We start from the raw sequence: 18,905 nt of genomic DNA, 5'->3' as shown, positions 1-18,905 counted from the left end.
TATCTATTGAGGAGCTATAGGCCGCCGCCGGTTCCATCAACTGCGCTTGCGCAGCAGCAGCTGCGTCCATTGACGCCGCACGTAAGCCGCCATATTGCTTGTGGCAGCTGACCTTTGCAGTGAAAAACTTAAAGTAAGAGGAAGTAACGCAGAAGCGAGCAGTAAATAGGCGCTCAGAAGGGTGCTGCCCTAAATAAATTCCCATTTCATCTGCCTAGTTGTTCGGCAGCCATTTTGGTTGAGGCACTGCGGCGGCTCCGGAGCCGCCATGTTGGAGGTGGAGCCAGAGGCTCTGTGTTTATCGATACTCAGGGTTAGGGGCGGGGAGAATGTAAGGTGGCCTGGCCCCTCCTCTTGCCCTCTGCCCTCCGCCGCATTGAACGAATGGCTACTACACAGGAATTGTGGGCGGGGCGCACGGAACCTTCACATACCGGATCTCTGACATACCGGATCCGGAAGCTTGCTTGTCCCCAGTCCAAATCAATACAGGAGAATAGCAAACCAAATTCACAATTACCATTCCGCTCACGGTCGCTCATTTCCTGGCTTTCCTGGATTTTACATTGAACTTCAGCATTCTGTGTGCCGGTGTCTCGGTTTTCTATTGGCTGCAGCTGCAGACTGAGCCCCTTCCCCCCACTGTGCGCCCTGGACGATGATCTGCCGGTCGGTGAGGAGCTGTGCTGCGGTAAGAAGTGTCTGTGTGTGTATGGAGGGAGAAGAGTGCGATCGCACTGCAGGGAGCCGGTTTGTAGCATTGCACAGAGATCTGATCCTTGCAGCTGTGCCCAGGGGGTGCAACATTCACAAGGGGGGGTCTCACCTGTGTAGCAGATCACCCCTGTGCCCATACACTCCATGGGGGGTGTCATCAGGCTGGAAATGGGCTGCTTTGGGAGAGACAATCTGATCCTCGCATATCTGACAGATCATCTTACATCTGTGGTATGATTGCTGGTGACAGCCCACTTCCTGGGGGATCTCTACCATTCACCCATCTAACAGGCGATCAGTAACTCTAATGTAACCCTTCACCCAGAGCAAGGTGAGCCTTGGAGGATGACAGATCTCCCCCCCTCCCCTGAGATCACCATCATCCAATCTAAAGATACCTAGAGGCCTACTGCTCACCACACACTGTACAATCTGACTGGTCAGACTCCATGATGGCGGCCATACACCCTTCAGTCTTCTTATCACACTGCATAGATGTGTGGGTAGGTCAGTTGGCTCCTGTTTAAATTGACCCTAGTACATGTATGGCTGTGCTTCATGCCGGCCAAACATCACTCCTTTTCCGGTCAAAACTGAACCGATTCTCCCATCCACATAATCCCCCCCCCCCGTGTCATTGTATTTTGACAGCGGAGAATTTGGCTGGTCTCTTCCGCTGTCAGAATATACTGGGCGGCATGCGCTGATCGGGCAAACGTTTTCTAGCAAGCCTTTTTGTGAGCGATCAATCAGTAGACCGATTGTTCTTGAACAAGACTGGCCATAGATGTACTGAAATTAAGCGGATCCCTGTGGAACCGGACGCATTTCCAATCGATTTTGTGGCTGCTTTAGGGACCAAAAGTGTCACTTTAGTCAGAAAATGAAGTCCTGCTAGATGACTTCAGGCTGGCCCCAGGTAAAACATTATAAGTAAGTGTCTATACTGTGTACAATCCAGTAACACATTGTCTCACCCTGACCTGCACATGCTCAGTTGCTCCCCATTTTTAGGCATTTTTAGTTTGTAGAGGCTGATCTGCTGACAGCCCTAAATCAGAACTTTACTAATGACAACCTAATAAAAAATAATGTTCTTTAGCGAGGAACATACATTCCACATTAATAATTGTGCTACCATAATTTGTGTGTGCTGTAAATTGCCTTTAGCAGTGTCCCTGTTTCTGCAGGCTGCCATTTTGCTGAAGCCCAGAGCCCCTGAGCAGCAGTAAAGGCTCGTTCACACCATAAGTGCATGAAAACTGACATCAGTTTCCATGCGCGTTGACATCAGTTTCCATGCGCGTTGACATCAGTTTCCATGCGCGTTGACATCAGTTTCCATGCGCGTTGACATCAGTTTCCATGCGCATCGGTTATGTGCCCTATTCACACCAATGTTGATGGCATGTCATTATTTCCCGTGCAGAAAGAAATCCGCACGTGATACTAGTGTTGTGAACAGGGCACATGGAGAACAATTTTTTTTTGTGCCCTTGCAGAACGCGTGCAGAAAAACTGATGTCTCTACACCACGGTATGAATGAGGCCTAAATCAGAACTGAACACATCAGGCCTCGTTCACACCACGGTGCAGAGACGTCAGTTTTTCTGTACACGTTCTGCAAGGGCACAACAAAAAAAATAATAATTTTGTTCTCTGTGACCTGTTCACTCCACAACACTGGTATCGCGTGCTGATTTTTTTTTTTCTGCACAGGAAAACATGACATGACATTAACATTGGTGTGACTAGGGCACATAACTAACGTGCATGGAAACTGATGTCGGTTTTCCCATTCGTTTTCATGCATGTAATACGGAATATGGAACTGCTAACTGTCACTTTTACTTGTGTCCTCAACCAACTGTCAAACCATCAAATGGATGGTGTCATAACTGGTCACACGTGCAGCACCATGGCAGTTGTGAATCAAACAGAAGCAGCTTCCTTGGCTGTAAGGGATAGGAGGGTTTAATTCTGCTTTAGGACTGTCAACAGATCGACTTCTACATATTTGGCAGGAACAAAGATTGTCTCTGGACAGCCGCACTCTGAACAAATTGTAGCCTTTTATTAAAAGGACAGCAGTACAAGTCACAGCAAAATAAAACCTGACTGCTGGTGCATTTTGCACTGAAACTAGGGCTTAGTCATAGTTAACATATTTGGTAGTACCTAAAAAAAAAAAAGCATGGACAAGACGGTGCATTACTGGATTTTAAACCCTATAAGCACTTATTTTGTATGTTTTACATAGCTATATCTGCAAAAAGGGCCAGCCTGAAGTGATCTAGCAAGACTTAATTTTCTGACCAAAGTAGCACTTTAAAAAAAAAATTAAACGCTCCTATCCTTTGCATTTAAGGAAGCTGCTTCTGTTTGATCTGCAACTCCCATGGTGCTGCATATGTGATAAGTTATGTCACCAACCATTTAATGGTTTGACAGTTTGGTTGAGGTCACAAGCAAATATGACAGTTGGCAATCCTGGCATTCCAGGTAGAGGTCGACCGATGTTTGGCCATTTTGGAGAAATCGGCATCGACCGATTATTATCCAAATTGGGCCGATATTTAACACTGGCCGCACCTGTGCCAGCAGAGTGTAGAGGAACGTGGGGTTCCTCCTCCCTTCTCCAAACTCTGTCTGCAGAGCAGCACCGCGGTGTGTGAAACGCTGTGCATTAGAGAGAGAGAGAGAGATGGAGCTGTCATTATTGAGGTTGAATGTCGGGGTGGGCGGGACCCAGCTATCCAACACCAGCCAATAGGATGAGATCTGGCCTTTCTGCTACATGTATGTGGACCCGCCCCTTTCTTTATTGGCCCGATCATTGGCTGGATAGCTGCTGGGTCCTGCCCACCTCCGACATCACGCTGAATTTGTGAGCTACTCTCTCCATACAGTTTCACACGCCACGGCGCTGCAGAGAGCAGTTTCACACAGTTACATTATCGGGTATGAAACCTGCCAGTGCCATCTGCTAATGCCAACTAGTGCCACCTGCCATTGCTAACAGTGCCACCTGCCAGTGCCAACTATTGCCATCCTGTGCCATGTGCCAATCGGTGACACCTGCCAGTGCTAACTAGTGCCATCTGCTAGTGACATCTTCCAGTGCCAATTAGTGCCACCTGCCAACCAGTGCCACCTGTTAGTGCCACCTGTCAGTGCCTGCCAGTGCCACCTGCCACAAAAAAAAAAAGAATCGGCCAAAAATATCGGCCACAAAAATCGGCATTGTACATCGGCTGCCCGATTTCTAAATATCAGCATCGGCCAGAGAAAAACCCATATCGGTCAACCTCTAATTCCAGGAATGTAACTTGTAACTGTTTTTTGAAACCATTCACTCAATGGGTTTAGTTTTGCTTTACAATTTACTGCTGTGCAGCTTCCAGAAAGAAGAAGAGACGGGAGCCACGCTGGAGGCAATTTACAGCACACACTAAATCTGGTAGCATAATTATTATTGTGGAATGTATGTTCCCTGCTAAAGAACATTATATATATATATATATATATATATATATATATATATATATATATATATATATATATATATATATATATATATATATATATATATAATCTCTCGATTGTTTTGCATCATTGTATCATAAGTTCGATCAGATTGAGATTGCATGGTGGCAACAGAGATTCGATCAATAACCTGTGCTCATATCTTCCAACTATTGAATTCCGCTTCCCATTGTGTAGCTGATGGTCGATCAGTTATTACTATTGGGAAAGATTGATTGGAAAATCAATCATTTAACAAAACGTGTGGGGCCACTATTGGATACACCAACAACTATGTAGTGCAAGGGCTTGTCTGGTTGGATGTAGATCGATTGGATGTGTTGGGTAGGTCCTCAAATTACTCAGCTTTGATAAGTCTAATGTTGATTATATAAAGATTGTGCAGTTAGATTGTAGCATATGTATGGTGAGGGTTGCCCACTCTGGCTGGTTAATGTTGGATTGGGGAATGTTTGTATATCTGTAGGACTAGGAGTGTGCTAATGAGGTCACTCATAGTCCTATGGGAACTACAAGCCATCTGCTGTGGTGGCAGATGGGACTTGTGTTTTTTTTCTTCACAGTCCTCTGCCATGGCAATTTTAATGTGACACCTGGTGGTGGGTAGAGGAACCCTGTTTGGGGAGGCTGTTGGAAAGTAGGTGGATAGGAGTATTCTACGGGTGTAACCTATTCCTAATGGTGAACTCCTCCACACCAGGTATGCTGGGACTGCACTGGTGGCCCCCAAAAGCAGGACAAGGTAAAGAGCCTCGTTCCCTATGAGGGCTGTCCACGCCATTGTGCACTGGAAAAAGTCATGCATGCAGTATTTTTATTTATTTTTTATTTTTTTGTAGCTCGGCCGGTTGCAACACAAATTACAGCATTGAAACACTATTGTGTCTAGGATTACATGCGATTTTTTTCCAATAAAGATCCCAGTCTGGTCTGACACTTCCTCCCCGTCACGCTATGTCATTGGGGTCAATTCAGTAAAGGTTACCACATGCGATATGAAGGTCATGTGACTCATTTTTTTGTGAATATCGTGTGACATAATGGGAGTCAATTCATCAAATAAAATATCGAATGTGAGGTAATACTGCGCATTTGTTAAAATGATGAGGTAAATACCATAAAAAAAAAATAAGAGAAATCATTAAAGTCAATTCACATCAGTCTCTTCCCTCAAAGAACGCACATTTATTATTTATCGCCTGGCGGCAATGTAGAAAAGTACAAAATAACAATTATAGGGACTCTGCACCGGCCAGAATGTGGAAAGTATTCAATGTATCTGTGTGAAAATGTTCTCCCCTGAGTTCAGGAGTGAAAATAAATTGTAACGTTTCACCAGAGGGAGAACTATTTTGTGAACGGAAGCACGTTAGAATGTTTTTACAGTTTTTTACAGTTTCACAATATTGCTGTGTGCAGTGTTGGCCTGCAAAAAGAAATAAAAAATTTGAAAAAAAACTCCAAAAATAATGAAACATTTAAGTGCTAAATAACGCAAAACATAAATATTTAACCCATTGGTTAACCACTTGCCGTCCGCCATATAGCAAAATGAGGGCGGCAAAGTGGTTCTGTTATCCTGACAGGATAACTAGCTGGCTCACAGCAATCTGTGATGTGGCGTGTCGGTCTGGCACATTGCAACTCCGATCTAGATAAAGAGTCTCTGAGGGAGACTCTTTGCCTCATGATCAGCTGTGTCCAATCACGGCCGATCACAGTGTAAACAGGGAAAGCCGTTATCGGCTTTTCCTCACTCACGTCTGTCAGACGTGAGTAGAATAGAGCCAATAGGCTGCTCCTCTGACAGGGGGATCTGTGCTGATTATCAGCGCAGCTCCCCCGAGGATGCCCACCACTAGTCACCACCAGGTATGCCACAATGGATGCCAATCATTGCTCAGCAATAATGCCTTCCAATCAGTGCCGCCTTTCAGTGCCACCTATGTGTGACCATCGGTGCCGTCTTATCAGTGCCCCTCAGTGAAGGAGAAAACTTGCTTACTTACAAAGTTTTGTAACAGAAACAAAAGAAAACTCTGTTTGTGGGAAGAACATGATAAAAAAAATATTGTATGGGTACTGTGTAGCATGACCGCGCAATTGTCATTTAAAGTGCGACAGCGCTGAAAGCTGGAAATTGGTCTGGGAAGGAAGGTGTATAAGTGCCCTGTATTGAAGTGGTCAAATAACGCAGGTTTTTTAGGGAATTTACTACTTTTGAGATAAATACCACATGAGTTATTTTAACTCAAATATTCATGTGGCATTTATCTCTTGGTGCTTATTTACACTTGCACAGAGCAGGCAAGTATAACCTGTTTATTAAAAAAAAACGACTTTACCTCTGGGGTCATCCTTTAAGTGAGCAGATTGCTTTACCCTGCATAGGTGAGGCACAGATTGAGTTTGCTGAAAATTTTAAGTATATTGTAAACCCTCACCTTGTAAAACAACCCACCCGGTTTAAAATGAAAAGCAGAACATTTGCTTAAAAAATACAATAAAATCCATTTGTCTCTCTATCTCTCTATCTCTCTGACACGCGCGCGCCTGATCAAACCTCTAGCTCCCTTGTTACCTCCTCCCATGCTCGCTTTCAGGACTTCTCCAGAGCCTCTCCCATCCTCTGGAACGTCTTGCCCCGGTATGTCCGATCAGCCCCTACCCCCCTGTACACCTTAAGGGGATCCCTGAAAATTCACTTATTCGGGGAAGCCTATCCCACCTAGCAACTGTCCTCGAGCCACTCCCATGAAATAATTCCCTGCATCTATTACCTTTTGTACCACCAAACCCTCCCTTTAGAATGTAAGCTCTATGAGCAGGGCCCTCCTATACCTTCTGTATTGAACTGTACTTGTGCTGTTCCGCCCTCTACATTGTAAATTGCGGCGTAAACTGTTAGCGCTATATAAATCGTGTATAATAATCATTGGATCAGCTCCCATCACAGCCAGGAAACTGACCACGCTATGCTCTCACGCCTAGCATAGTCAGTTGTTAATAGGGAAGCAGAGGTACTGGCAAGAACACCAGGAATTTCACATTAAATACAAAGTGAACAGGATACTTTCTCATACAAGTACAGCAGGAACATATCAGGAATATGAAATGTCGGGTTTACATGTGCTATATGTTCTGTGACGGTAACACAAGTTTTATCTAAAGTGAATCTAAATTTGTCTTTCTTGGTTTTAGTCATTTCTGCAACAACATATGGTCAGTATTTGTACATTATTTTTATTTTTTTTATCTCATTCAGGGGTAAAAGCTGCAAATAGTTTTTTTAAAAAAGTATAAAAGCATAAGAGTAATAAAAAAAATCTCTGTTGTGACAGGGGACCTCTTGGAATATACATCCGTGAAGATGTCCTTGAGGATGCGTCACCAGTAACATTGATGAAGAAATGTATAAAGCTTAAAACTGGGTAAGGAGAGCTTTGAGATCGGCATGCAATTTTTCCATTTGTTCATTGTTTGGCCAATCCGAAAAAAAGGTTTGCAGGAACTTAATTGTCTTTGTCTACTTAAAGCGGGGTTCCGGGCATAAAAATGTATTTTATTTTTTTGCAATCTCAATTGTATTATGAATATTCATTAAAACATATTAATAAAGCACGATTGGTACATAAACAGTTGCAGAAACCTACCTGGAATAATCTCAGGGATCTTGTGGGCATTATGAAGCCCAGTTCATGTTTCTTCCTGGAGAGAGGTGCATGCTGGGATTTTTAGGCACAGTAATGCCCAGAGACTACTGGGGAAATGAGTGTCATTTCCCAGGAGGCAATGGGGTCTTAGGACAGGAAGTTCTACCTCCTTGGACTAGGAACTAGACGGATAACAACATCTGCCTAGTAACAGCCATATAGAAGTGAGTACATTTTTTTTTTTTTTTTTTTACATTAAAGGCAAGCTGTTCATTAAAAGTTTTTTGTTTTTAGGGTGGAACTCCGCTTTAAAGCGATATTAAATTTAACATATCACCGCATACCAATCATTTAGATGTGGCTGCATTTGTTTTCATTTTTAGGCTTAACACGCCTCCTGTATTAGTTCCTACACTCTGGCTGGAGAAAGAGACCCACCTTTGGCCAGCAGCATTATTAAACTGGAGGGGGGGTGGGGGGTGTTAGATGTACTAGCAGATTTAGATACTCTAACAAATTAAAACCAAGCTCCAGCTCACTCTCTTTAAAGTGGAGTTCCACCCATAAATATAACATTACATCAGTAGTTTAAAAAAAATGTCATTAGTCCTTTTAAGGGAAAAAAATATATTTTTTAGATGCCTTGAAAGTGTTGTTGCTAGGCAGAATAGTTAATCTTCCCACTTCCTTCACCTAGGTGCTTAAGCTTCCTAACCTACACCGCACAGACTCCTGGGAATGTAGTGGGTGTAACTTTCCAGGAGTCTGTGCATTCCCCAGTCTCGAAGAATCATGTGACTTGGACAGTACAGGTGCTGAAACATGATCTGAAACCTATTACACTGCTTGTGCAGCACTGAGCATGTGCGAGATCTGCAAGGCTGAAATCCAGGAAGTCATACAGTCTGGCTTCATGATGCCCACACTTAAGATGGCCCCAGTCAATTTCTATTTTATAAAGTGTCTAAATGATGTAAAAACCTAACAAAACGGACCTTAGTTTACAGACTAACTTTACTAGAATACATTAAGCTTGTGTATTACAAGGGTATTTATATTTAAAAAGTGAAATTGTGGCCGGAACTCCGCTTTAAGCGTTACAGAAAACAGTTTTTTCCCTTTTGGGATAAAGGTTTTATGTATATGAATAAAAGTTATAACCTCCCCTGTCAGTGGTAAATGGTTTGTCTCGCTCCTGTAAATGCTAGATTTACAGGACTGTTGTCTTTTAAAAAACAGACTTACTGGTAGGATCACCAGGTGAATAAGAAGGAAAGAGCCTAAAAATGGAAACTAATGCAGCCATCACACCTAAGAAGAATTGGGTAAACTGCAATAAAATCGGTTGCTTTTGGGTTTAATAATGCTTTAAAGTAGAACTAAAGACACATCATTTTTTTTTGGGGGGTTTGTGAAGAGGGAATAGAACACCTGTTAGGTTTTTATTGTTGTCATCGTCCCTAAAGCCTCGTACACATGATCAGATTTTCAGACAGGAGTTGTGTGATGACAGGCTGTTGTGGAAACTCCACCCATCTGTATGCTCCATCGGACAATTGTTGTCGGATTTTCCATCTGACAAATGTTTGATGGCATGCTTTAAAATTTTTCACGGACAACGGTATGTTGGCAGATTTTCTGATCGTGTGTACAAAAGTACAAATACGCATGCTCGGCAGCAATGCTCACCAAACACAACATTGGCAGAAGGTGCCCAAAGGGTGGCGCTAAAGAGCTGAAAAACACGTAGTACATCACAATGTTCGTGTTTGTTGGCCGGCAGTGTGCGCCGTTTGTATTCAAGACAAGTTTTTGGCCAACGCCCTTCGGACAAAAGTCTGAGACTTTGTCTGCGAAAAATTAGCGCTCCGAGTCCCCTCCACTCGTACAGTTTTAAAACCTCATATGGTAAATATTTAGGATGTACCACGCTTTCTCTTTGTTCTCCTTTCTTTCCCTTTTATCTCTCGCCATCCTAATTTCTTGTTTTTTTCCCCCATCCCTCTCTCTAGCCATCTTTCTTGTTTTTTTTCTCTTATTCTTTCTCTCTTTTTCTTTCTTCCTCCCCCTCCTTTTCCTCTCCCTTCCATGTATTCTCTATTTTTATTCCTTCTCTTACTCCTTGGTGGTGGAGGGGGGATGGGATGAGTGGCAGTGCTGGGGGGAGTTCTGATCACCCTTGGGTGCTCTAGATCAGCTGCACTAGATTTTGCAGTTTCCAGTTTTAGTAAATCGACCCCTTTTTTCTCAATGAATGGAAAGTGTTCTCTTACTGTATGAGAAGGAGAGGTGGGGCAGTGATGTCACAATCTTCAGCTTGTCCAATCAGAGAACACTTCACATTCATTGAGGAAATGCAAAGTGTTCTCTGAATGGCGCCTGTACAAAGCAAGTGACCTCACTGAGCAGCAGTGCAATAGCTCGGCAGAGGACCCAAAAACGATTTGGCGATCCCACAGGTGTATACATGCATGGTTGCATTGGACCAATGTAAACATGCAAAATATGGATATGTGGACCACTTAATTTTTACACATAACATTAACTTCCAAAACTTTTATTTTTTCCAGCTGATGTTCACAAGGAACAGAGTCACGTGATGTATGAAGGCAAACACATACACTTTTCCGAGGTTGACAATAAGCCCCTATGCTCCTACAGTCCCAAACTCTGCAAGCAGAGGAGACTCAATGGCTATGCCTTCTGTATCCGACATGTTCTAGAGGACAAGACGGCTCCCTTCAAGCAATGTGAATATGTGGCCAAGTACAACAGCCAGCGCTGCACCAACCCCATCCCTAAATCAGAAGACCGAAGGTATGTCCATCTGCCTCTATCAGCTGATATAGAACCCAGCTACCCTTATCCATCATTCTATGTAGAATATACAGCACAACTCAATTGACCCAATGGCCTCAGTAGAACTTGCTATAATGAGAAGTATGGAAAATGAACATTGTAACTAACGTTGTTTAGCAGCAGAGCTGAAGCCACCCAGGGGTATTTGTCAATGTGCTGTATGCTAGAGGCAGGATCGGAGGAGGGATCCCTGAATATGTGTATCAATGGAAATTACAAACTTTTAAAGAGAACTCCGCGTTTTGGGCCAAGTTTCCTGATGAACCCATATTGTCTTCAGCCTTCTACCCCCACACTTGCAGAACCAGTGGATTCCCCCACCCCCGCTAGCTCCTGTCAAATTTGCATTTGACGGCACAGCTGTTCATTCATTCAGTTGTGAATTGAAAAACAAGTTCCATCTGCCGCTGTGGCAGAGGGTACTGTAGTCTTCAATTGAGCAAAAGTGGGGCGACGTCATGGCACTTTGTAGTCCATTGATACTTTCTCGACTTCTGTTGCCAAAGTTCTGTACCTTGGTATGGACCTGAGCTGGGGAAATAATCTGCAGAAGCCAGAGCATTGCACCTACGATCTACTGATTGCAGTTTACATGCATTAGACTCAAATGTGCAAAATAATAATTGCACATTATTGTTTTATTGAGGGTGAATCCTGCTGGTTTGAGATCTGGGCTTCCAGCATAAGATATGCAGATTTTTTTTTACAACCATAATACACTGCATGACCTTTGAACTATGGCAAGCAGGCTTTAGAAGAGCCAGAAAGAGAGGGATTTTGTAAAAGCCAGCTCCGTCACTATAAAAGAGGGGCTCGAAGCAGCCATAGTGTTGGTGTATTGAAAGCTGCTGTCGGAAAAGGATAGGAATAGATGGCAAATTGCTTAACCCTCCTGGCGGTATCCCCGAGCGTGACTCGGGGTGGATTTTTTCTGCTATAATCGGTAACCCCGAGTCACGCTCGGGGTAGATATGCAGAGCCTACAGCGTGCACTGGCTTACCTTGTCCCTGGATCCAGCGATGCCACCTCGCTCGATTCACACAGTGTCCCCCTGTGCCGCCGATCTCCGTTCCCTGCGACGTTATGACGCACGGGAGCGGAGATCGGCGCCAAATTCAAAAAGGTAAACAAACACTATACATACAGTATACTGTAATCTTATAGATTACAGTACTGTATGTAAAAAAAATACACACCCCCCTTGTCCCTAGTGGTCTGCCCAGTGTCCTACATGTACTTTTATATAATAAAAACTTTTTTTTTCTGCCTGTAAACTGTAGATTGTCCATAGCAACCAAAAGTGTTCCTTTATGTCAAAAATGGTTTTAGATCGGCTAGAAAACAGCGATAATAAATTATAATCACTTGCAGAATTGTGTGATAGCGATTTGTGGGGAAATTCGTCATTAAAAAAAAAAAAATAAATAATGACGGCAACAATTCTGCAACTGAGCAAATTTCTGTGATTTTGATTTGATTACATTATTGAAAAAGTTTTATTAGAATTATATTATTATTTGTTATTATTTATAATTATTTATTCTATTAAAATGTATCATTTTGTTTTTAAAAAAATGTCATACCCGGGATGCCTATTAGATTCGTGCTAGGTCAGATTTAAGTGAGTTATTCCTAAGAATTACAGGCCTACAGTATTAAATGCCAAATTTCCTTGCAAATAATTGTACCGCTTTTGGTATGTAATTCCAGACAGAATCATACCGCCAGGGAGGTTAAGGAGAAGTGCCAGATTTAAAAATAAATAAATAAAAACCTTCATTCTCGCCTATGTAGCTGCAGCATCAGTTTGATGCTGCAGCTGTCCCAACTGGCTCTTGAGCCCAAGACCCATGACCACTCTTTGCTCAGTTCTGTCTTCACTGGGCAAAGAGCAGCGATGGTCAGTCTCTGGCTCTCTTCTTTGCCCCTCCAAAGCTCACTGGAGCATCGGGCTGTGGAGAAGGTGCGCTAAGAGGCTGAGGCTGGATCCCGACATTATTGTTGGGATCTCTGTAGAGTCGCTGTTGGCTAAAACTGGGTTACATGAGTCTAGAAATAAGTGACCTCAAACAAGCTTTGACCATACTCTTTTAAGGTCAGCTTAAAAGATCAGCTGGGATTATTGATTACTATACCTTTGGGAAATCAACCCCTTTGCTGCCTCCTTTGTTGCTGTTATTGGGGACAATGCAGTATTTACTCTTCACTGACATCTGTTCTCTGGACTACCCTTCTTTTTTTTTTTTTTTTTTTTTGTAGCACATTTTAAATGGGAAACAAAAATTTTGGTGCAACCCAAGCTTCCTCAAATATTTATTGCTCGCATTCATGTACCCCTGTCTCCTTAGTCTTATGTACTCTTTGCTGCTAGTAAATTTGGGCCTAGCATTGCTCATTAAAATTGTCCTACTGCTGGCCTGCTTTATCATCTGTGGTCTACTTCCTTTTTTTTTTTTTTTTTTGTAGCAAAACAGCTGCCTGTACTCTTTACCCCCCCCCTTTTTTTCCCTAGTACATTTCAGTCAAATCTTTCTCTTTAAAAGTGTTGTCCTGGGAAATGTCACTACTGCTGTACATTTGCAGTCTCTTAAGGCCAGATCCACAAAAGGGATACGCAGGCGTATCTACTGATACGCCGTCGTATCCCTGTTTCTATCTATGCGGCTGATTCATAGAATCAGTTACGCATTGATATTCCTAAGATCCGGCAGGTGTAATAGTTTTACACTGTCGGATCTTAGGATGCAGTACCGCGGCCGCCGCTGGGGGCATTTCTCGTCGAAATTCAGCGTCGGGTATGCAAATTAGCACTTACGGAGATCCACAAAGCTTTTTCCCTTCGTTTTTTTTTTCCGTAAGTGTTCGTTTGCCGTCGCAAAATTAGGGCTGCTTTTCCAAAGTGTAAACTTAGTACACCATGTAAAAGTAGACCCTTCTTTCCCGCGTCGCTGTCAAATTAAAAATAAAAATAAAAATGTTCCCGCCGCAACTCCTTCTTTTTTTTTTATTTTTTTTTTTTTCTTTTACACCCGTCGCGATTCTCAAAACTCGGCGCAACGTAACTTCGCGCAAAGCACGTCGGGAAAATCGCGTCGGGAGCATGCGCAGTACGTACGGCGCGGGAGCGCGCCTAATTTAAATGGGACTCGCCCCATTAGATTGGGCCGCCTTGCGCCGGACGGATTTAAGTTACACCGCTGAAAATTTCTAGGTAAGTGCTTTGTGGATCGGGCACTTGGGTAGAAATTTTGCGGCGGTGTAACTTAAATCCGAATATTTAAGTTGCGCCCGCTGTACGTGGATCTGGCCCTTAATTCTTAACACATTTTATTAGAAATTGGCCAGCGTCTGGCCTTTTTTTATTTTATTTTATTTTTTAATCGGCTAGAACATGGACAGCCTAGGTGAACTACTGGCATTAATTAGGCCTAAAAATCTACAGTAGTCTTTAACTTGGTTAAATAAAAAAAAAAAAAAAATGTGGTTAAGCATTCCTTGGTTATTGAGCACTGGTATTGATTTCTTGATTTCTCTTTCTTTATTTACAAGGTACTGCAACAGTCACCTGCAGGTACTCGGCTTTATTCCCAAAAAAGAAAGGAAGAAAAAAAATGATGCACTGGAGGAAGTAAAGGCCAGGAATCAAATGGAAACCGTGGCCTTCAGTTTAACAGTGCCCACCCTGGCCTTGAAGATGCCCAATGGACTGGATGGGATGACCCTTTCCCCTCCTGGGGCCAGGCTCCCCCTCCATTACCTGGAAACGGATTTGGATGATTCTTTCACTGTGGAGGATGAAGAGGAAGAGTTTAGGAAAGGGACATCTATAAAGAAGAAGTTGCAGAGCAAGTTGGCACAGAATCGACAGCGTCAGAAAGAGTCCGAGATTTTAAAAGTTCAACAAGAGCACTTTAGCCCTCACCCTGCACCTTCTCAGCTGCAACCTTTGTCTCTTCAAGAGCAGCAAATGCTGGTACAACCGGTACCAACTTCACTGAAATCTACTGGGCTAACGCAGAGCCTGACTTGTACGTCACCTCAACCTCAGAATACCAGCTTACCAGTACAGGGAGCATCACCCGTAATGCACACATTCGCACAAACAAGAAATGTGTCTAATAAGAGACCTCTTTCTGCCCCACCGCTCTCTACAGACCCACCACGATCTGACAAAATCCAGGTGACTGCCACAGCCTTACCAACCTATTCCTCCTGTGTCAGCCGGTTGCAGCGACTGATGAAACTGTGCACACAAAAACGGCAACTAGAAAACGATTTGTTCCCACATTTGGGTAAGTCTGGACAATGATATGGAAGTGTAATGAAATCCCAACTCGAGGTCAAACTTAAAAGTAAATAAAATAACCCTGTGTATAATGCAGAAGGTTTAGAGCCCAAAGCTGGCCATACACTGATTGAAATTTGGCTGGTTCAGCTGGGACCTGGCCATTCTTGATCAGTGTGTGCCTGTCCCTGCTTGGGAGTAGTCAATTGTTTGACTTCTGTTGAAGGGTCATGTTGTAAAATTTTCTTTGATCAGTGACCGCAGCCACAGATCAGTGCATTCTGAAAACGGCAAGTGCAGAGGGAAGGGGGTTCCACAATCTACCTCCATTATTGGCTGGGCTTGAAAGAAGAAACGCCAGATCCCTTGGAAGAAAAAAAAATGTTCCTATCCCTAAATGGATTTCCATAGGATTTTGCCCCATTTATGACCATGGCCATTTTTTGCTATTTGGTGCTGCACTACTTTAACTGGTAATTGCGCAGTGAGGAGTGCTTATAGCGGAAGTTCGGTTTACATATTGGTTGTAAAGTCATTATGCATAATTACTAGAAACCCCTCTCTAACGGCAAGATTTACAGTTCAGTATCTGTGTTGGTTTACAGTTGTGTAGCTAAACACCTTGTTTCAGAGCACCGCTTTACTCCTGGCTGGCATCAGAGGGAAATCTCTGCCTCTGCCACTGTAGTCCTCAGATTGGAGAAGGAGAGTGGCGTGAGGTCACGTGACCACACAACAGCACTCTGAAATAAGGTGTTTAGCAGCATACTTATTTCAGAGTGCTGTTGTGTGGTCGCGTGACTCCCCGCCGCTCTCCTGCTCCGACCTACCATAGTTGAGATTGAACTCCTGATGTTTTGCACACCCCAGTCATTCAGCTATCAAATCGGGCAGTAAATATGTCATGGCATTAGGCAGGTCTTGGTGTGTAGCCTAGGTCTTTGACCTGAGACTCAAGGGTATAAGGATTCATTTAAAGGCCGACTTGGGTATTTGCAAGTTGTTTCATTAAGTCTCTGCACCAAGGTCACACCAAAGTAGTGCACATTTCAAAATTGCTGTGACTTTAAGTCACGTCAATCTTAACAGGTGCCATTGCAATGGGCTGTGACTTGGTCTTGTGACTTTGGACAAGTGTGAATGGGCCCTAAAAGTGCTAAAAAAAAAAAAAAATTTCCCTCTCCAACAGGGTTGGATTGGTCAGAAGATAGTGGAGAGGAACAAGACGAATCAGATAGAGAATCTCCATACCAAGTTGCATGGTCATTCCGAGAGAGTCTCCAACACGACTGCAAAAAGTAAGTTTTTCTGTGGGGTCTGGTGTAATAAACCAATACAAAGCAACCAGAAATCATCTTTTACAGATCCAAACACTCTGCACTGGTTTAATTGGTTGCTATAAATATATTATAAGGTAAGGTTATATATATATATATATATATATATATATATATATATATATATATATATATATATATATATATATATATATATATATATATATATATATATATATATATATATATATAATATAGTTTTTTTTTTTTTTTTAAATGGAGTTCTTAAAGTATAACTATATTGATGTCTGCCTCCCCCCTAGGGAGATTCACCCTCCTTATTTGTCATGTTTTGTACCATTTATCATTGGAAGTAAAAAAAAAATCCCAAATTTTGGGTTGTCCCCAAAAAAGTATAAGGGGGAAGTCTTTCAATGGGTGACCTGGGTGGGCCCAAGGGATTCCCTTAATTTGCAGGGATTTCCTGTTGCTTCTGTTTTGGCTATGGGACAGGAAGTGAAGGCAAATCTTCCCAGTGGGACACAGAAGGCAAAAATAAAATGAAAAAATTAACAGGGATTATAACCCCGCCTTACTCTAAATAAATAAAAAAGAAGAAAAATATTTTATTGTATATAATCTTTGCAACTGAAAATTTTAGGTTAAAAATATTGCTTACTTGCTAAATTGTGTGTCTTTTTGGATGTTTAAGAAGATCTCCCAGCTGCTGTGCAGGCATAGCAGGTGAATTTAGGATTCTCTATGACCTTTTTCTTCATCCCTGTGGGCTCCACAGCTCAGAGGTCATAGGCTTTCCACATTTCCACTTCGTTGTAAACTTTCTTCTTCTTTGAGTGACAGCTACAAACCAAGTAGCTGATAAAAGAGCAGGAGAGGAAAATTCACAGGATTTGCCTGACTGGAAACAATATTTTAAAATGTATAGTGAGTGCATGTGCAGTTCAGTTTGCAATTCTGGCATTCGCCAGGAGGACTTGATGCACAATTCTGTGTGGGAGCCAAGTCATATTGCCCAGCAAACCTAGGTAGCTGAAGATGCCAAACCTTTGGCAGGTTAGTCGGCTATAAAGTGTAGCGCTTCTACTGTGGTCGGAGAAGGTGGTGAAAACTAACTCCTCCTGCAATAATGATCTATGACACCCTGTGAAGGGAAACACTGTGAATATCCCTGCTATTCCGCAGCAAATACTCGCAGGAAAGAAACTCTATAAACAAGGAAAAAACTAATTTAAATATAATACTGAATTGTTAGTGAATGTGCATAAATCACAAAAAAACAAACAAATGTGTGCATCTAATCACAAAGGGATGTGAAGAAGTAAAGATCTTAAAGGGTCACTAAAGGAATTTTTTTTTTTAGCTAAATAGCTTCCTTTACCTTACTGCAGTCCTGGTTTCATGTCCTCATTGTTCGTTTTTGCTTTGATGTTGCTGTAAATCTCTCTCTGTTCTGGACACTTCCTGGTTGCCTGTTTCCTGATAACCACAGTACTGGGAGATTTCTCACGGTGGTCACTAATCAAGGAGCTGTGTGTAAAACGAAACTGGATTGGTGCTGAGGAGTTTTAGACAAAGTATCACTGCTCTCTATTGGCTGACTGCCCTCTAGTGGCTCTCTGTACTTCAGAGAACCAGCAAACAACAGCAAAAACGAAACTACACTGCAGGCACATTATATGATTGTTTTTTATCTATGTTTAATCATTTTTAAAAGGAATCAGTTAACTATTATGTCTCTATGTCCTGTAAACAGTCATTTCAGCTAAAAAAATGTTTTCCTTTAGTGACCCTTTAAAGGACTTGGGTCCTATGTGCCCCACAATGTCAGACCAACATAAGTGTTCATAAAAAAATAATAAGAACATAAAAGAAACACCATCCAGTGTTCATAAAATACGTGTTAGTCCACACATAGAATTCTTGGATATTTTTTCATTTAACTTTGGGCATTTATCAATTGCTGTACGGCTTGAAGAGTGTGGAATATAACAAGGATCTACCAAGGAAGGATTCGGGAGATCTACCAGGACTCCAGCTAAAGCATTGATTTGATATTTACGCCTAACAGATCCACCGCTGTAAGGCGAGTTGGGTCCACTTTGTCCGGTAAGAGTACCCATCTTTTCTATTTTCCTCCCGGATGGTGAAGGCACTCCCGGGTGTTTTTTGTTTCAATACATTCAGTTTCCACTTCAGATCGAGAGACTGCTGAAATACTTATAGTTTCTATACGTTTTATTGTCTGGCTCTTGGCAGATATCCAAGAATTTTAAATGTGGACTAACACGTATTTTATGAACACTGGATGGTGTTTCTTGTATGTTCTTATTCATTTTTTATGGATGAACACTTATGTTGATCTGACCTTATTGTGGGGCACATAGGACCCAAGTCCTTTAAGATTTGTACTTCTTCACATCCTTTTGTGATTAGATGCACATATTTTTTTTTTTGTGATTTATGCACATTCACTAACAATTCGGTATTATTATATTTGAATTTTATTTTCTTGTTTATAGTGTGTTTTTTAAAAAAAAAAATTCGT

The 18,905-nt window shown here is 42.3% G+C and overlaps 1 protein-coding gene across 1 annotated transcript in view; it reads left to right on the top strand.

Annotated features, from left to right (window-relative positions):
* The first annotated feature begins 447 nt into the window (after window positions 1-447).
* The window catches only part of INO80D (INO80 complex subunit D), a 38,180-nt gene continuing 19,722 nt past the window's right edge, over window positions 448-18,905 (top strand). Inside the window, exons 1-5 of the mRNA XM_040357295.1 lie at window positions 448-691; window positions 7,606-7,695; window positions 10,488-10,734; window positions 14,327-15,069; window positions 16,252-16,360. Coding sequence (XP_040213229.1) covers window positions 10,517-10,734; window positions 14,327-15,069; window positions 16,252-16,360 — 1,070 coding nt within the window. The 5' untranslated portion in view covers window positions 448-691; window positions 7,606-7,695; window positions 10,488-10,516. The remainder of the gene's footprint in view (window positions 692-7,605; window positions 7,696-10,487; window positions 10,735-14,326; window positions 15,070-16,251; window positions 16,361-18,905) is intronic.

This window comes from Rana temporaria, chromosome 6, assembly GCF_905171775.1.
Source record: "Rana temporaria chromosome 6, aRanTem1.1, whole genome shotgun sequence".
Taxonomy (NCBI): Eukaryota; Metazoa; Chordata; class Amphibia; order Anura; family Ranidae; genus Rana; species Rana temporaria.
Note: the sequence above shows the minus strand (reverse complement) of the source record. Positions and strands in the feature narration are given on the sequence as shown.